General features: G+C 37.3%; 1 protein-coding gene across 1 annotated transcript; it reads left to right on the forward strand.

Annotated features, from left to right (window-relative positions):
* The first annotated feature begins 1,226 nt into the window (after positions 1-1,226).
* LOC101484606 (N-acetyllactosaminide beta-1,3-N-acetylglucosaminyltransferase 3-like) lies at positions 1,227-2,276 on the forward strand. The gene has a single exon (XM_076888822.1). It carries the CDS (start codon positions 1,227-1,229, stop codon positions 2,274-2,276), a length of 1,050 nt encoding a protein of 349 aa, XP_076744937.1.
* The last annotated feature ends 1,350 nt before the right edge of the window (positions 2,277-3,626 follow it).

Below are 3,626 nucleotides of genomic sequence, written 5' to 3' on the forward strand. Positions count from 1 at the left end.
GACAAAACACAAAGACTCAAGTTCTAACTAATAATGCAAAAACAAGAACTTAACATATCCCCATACTTAAAACAGAAATACACAATATATAATGAACTCAAAATGCTGGGTCACAGACCCAGCCATGACAAATAGATTTAAACGTGTGCACCCAATTCTTGTTTTCTTAAAAATACATTCTGTACAGTGGAAAACAAACATTTCAAAGAAATAGTTAACCACCATCCCCCCAAATTACCATGATGTGTGTATGACGAGTGTATGTAAAATAATTTACATATTTTTCATGGCCTCAACAAACCCCTCCTACAACTGAGACTGCTTGCTTTTTGCCACTGTCCGAGCCGTGTTCCGCTTGACCTGCCATTTTATTTTGAGCGAAGTCCCACTGGTTGACCAATTTAGCCTGATGGCTCCCTGTTACAGACCATCTAGAGACAAATTAAGATGGTTTGGAAAGGACTAGCACAAATGTCAAGCAAGTTAAACCTGATTTGATTCAACAGTAGAAACCAAAGCATGCAGTTTTCAAATATTCCTCAACAGAAACTGTGGCTCCAGTAAGAGTGTAAGTGTGAGAATGTTAGTTTTCTGTGTAAATCATTTAGAACAGCACTTCCAGCTGCATCTTTCAGTTATTCTGTAGATAATTGGGTTCCAAGAAACCACACCTGCTTGCTAGGAAATAATTTGTCCCCTTTTCTTGTTTTTTTTTTTTTTTTTTTGCTTACAACAAAGTTTTACTTCTGTTTAGTCTTTTTGTGTGCTAAATAAACTGCTAATCATCTTTCTTTTGTTTAGAATAATTGTGAAGTGACAAAACACTGAAAGTCAAGAAAACCTGTTAATAGAAAGATTTAGAACTTTGAAAAAGATAAATACAATGCTGATTTTTAAATATTTCAAGACTTTGCATTCCAAGCAAATTATAACTGGAGCTCAAATCCTTTATAGAATAGAATAGAATAGAATAGAATAGAATAGAATAGATCAACGAAACACATTGGTAGCATGTAGATTTGCATTCAGATTCTTACAACCTAAGTATCTACAAAGTAATAGATAGTAATATAATGCACACATTTAATGCACTCTTATCTTTTTAATGTTATTACTAATTGGAATTTTTTTGTGACCACAGATTTTTGAAACAGACCACCTTAGGAGCAAGCAGTTTGCTGGTGGTGACTGGCCTTCTCTTGACTGTTGCTATTTTCTGTAAAAATATGTCAGACTCCCGAGATTCACTTCTTGAAGAAACCAGGAGAGATGATGTCATTAAGCCACCACAAATCACTCCAGCTCATCATATTTCCTGGTCAAGATGTCAACAAAACATGTCTGTTGCTAACATTAAGAACTTCAGCGCACTTCCTGATCATATAAAAGACTTTTTGTACTATCGCCACTGTCGCCATTTCCCCATGCTGCTGGACATTCCTGATAAGTGTGGAGGAGCTGAAGGGTCCTCGGATGTTTTTCTTTTGCTGGTCATTAAAAGCGCTCCTGTGAACTATGACCGCCGAGAAGTACTGCGCAAAACCTGGGCTAAGGAGAGATTGCAGAATGGTGTGTGGATCCGAAGGCTTTTTATCTCAGGAACAACAGGTGTTGGTTTTGAGAAAAAGAGACTGAACACACTCCTTAAAATAGAGCAACGTGAGAACAATGATATTCTTCAGTGGGACTTTAATGACTCATTCTTTAACCTCACCTTGAAGCAAATACTCTTCCTCGAATGGATGGAGAGAAACTGTCCACATGCTCGCTTCCTGCTAAACGGCGATGATGATGTCTTTGTCAACACAGATAACATGGTTGAATATCTACTTCAACTTAAGGACAATGATGGACGGAAACACCTCTTTACTGGCTGGGTGATACGATATGTTGGCCCTATTCGAGAAAAGTGGAGTAAATATTATGTTCCAGTTCAGGTGTATGAGTCAGAGTCATACCCTCCTTACTGTAGTGGTGGGGGTTACATTTTATCTGGCTACACAGCTTTGGTTATATACAATATGTCCCACTCTATCGCTGTTCTTCCCATTGATGATGTTTACTTAGGAATGTGTTTGGCCAAAGCAGGACTTAGCCCTGAGCGGCATGGTGCAGTGAGGATAAATGGACTTCACGTTCCTTCCACTACAGCTGATGACTATGACCCTTGTTATTATAGAGGAACTCTACTTGTTCATAGATTCCTTTCAGCAAAAATGTACTACATGTGGAACAAGATACATGACCCTAATCTGAAATGCTTTGCTAGTGGCTAAAAAAAAAAAAAAATCAATCATGACTTTGCCTGTACTCATTGATGCTGGCTGACTCATTTCTACTTAATTTGCTATACATATTCAATAAAATGCCAGTGTGGATAATACAGGCTCAACCGAAAGAAACTACTTTGCTTCAATTATCCCTTTTAAAACTTACAAAGTTTTCTGTCATTTCTTTATGTGTTATTGAGGTTTTTAAACTGGGGTTGTACATAATTGTGTGGAGTTATGTGGCAAGGTGCAATAGTCTGTCTGTTACACTCAAAGCCTTGTGATGTATCTGAATATAGGTCATAAACAAAAGGGTAATTATTCACTGCATATAGGGTTCAATAAAATACTTCCTGGTTACCAGTGGCAAGGTGAGGACATTTACAAATTAAAGTTAATAAGTGTGTGCTTCAAATTGAGTGAATGAAAAATTACATTACATAATTAACACAATCTTTACATGGTAATGGGACAGTATAACTGCATATACTTACAAATATTTCAAAATCACTGTATCCTTTAGTTATGAAGTTATTTTGTGCACATTCTGGGAATTATAAATAAATAAACACAAGAGACAAACATCCCATTAATTTTTGTGTGTAATCAGTTATAATCTTTTTATTTATGAACCCTTTTACCAACATTCTCAGGGCTGAACAGAACAATAGCTTTATTGCTGGATTTATAGATAAATAACACAAAGGGAAGGCTAAGTGACAGATGCCAAACAGAACATGCTGATACAGAGAATTAACAAAAGAAAAGGACACACAGCAGGAGGGAGATTGCGACACTGGATCGAGGGAGACAGACGATACATACAAGAGGGAATCAGAGAAGAAACACCTGGGGAATACGGTTGAACATGATCAAATAGATGAGACGGGAAGTAAAGTAAACACCAAGCACACAGGGCAAGAGAGCGCTAGGGACAGAGGCATGAATAGGGACGCTGACTGGCAAATAAACATGGAGACAAGACTGACTTAACAGGGAGATGCTGAAGGAAGCACACGGAGACGAGACCAAATAACAAACAAGAAAACCTAAACTAGAAATAATGTTAAATTCAAGAGTGGGAGAAAACTAAACCAAAAAAGTCTATAAGTCTATAAGCAATGATGAATAAACTGGACCTAAAAATTCATAAACACAAAAACACTGGGACAACGACCCAGGCACCCTAACAATGTGCCAGTCATGTATCTGTAATGTCAGTGCAAAAGCATTCTGCACAAAAGAGCAATCCACCGTGTCTTTCTTTAAGGTCGTTTACATGGCAAGTATATGGCAAGCAAGCTGTAATGTGTAGCACTAGAGTAATTACTGAGTATATGGTCTAGTATTAGTTAT

This window comes from Maylandia zebra, linkage group LG10 (genome assembly GCF_041146795.1).
Source record: "Maylandia zebra isolate NMK-2024a linkage group LG10, Mzebra_GT3a, whole genome shotgun sequence".
NCBI classification, from domain to species: Eukaryota; Metazoa; Chordata; class Actinopteri; order Cichliformes; family Cichlidae; genus Maylandia; species Maylandia zebra.

Coding starts and splice junctions, on each gene's coding strand:
- LOC101484606 (XM_076888822.1), top strand. CDS start 1,227: ATGTCAGACTCCCGAGATTCACTTCTTGAAGAAACCAGGAGAGATGAT.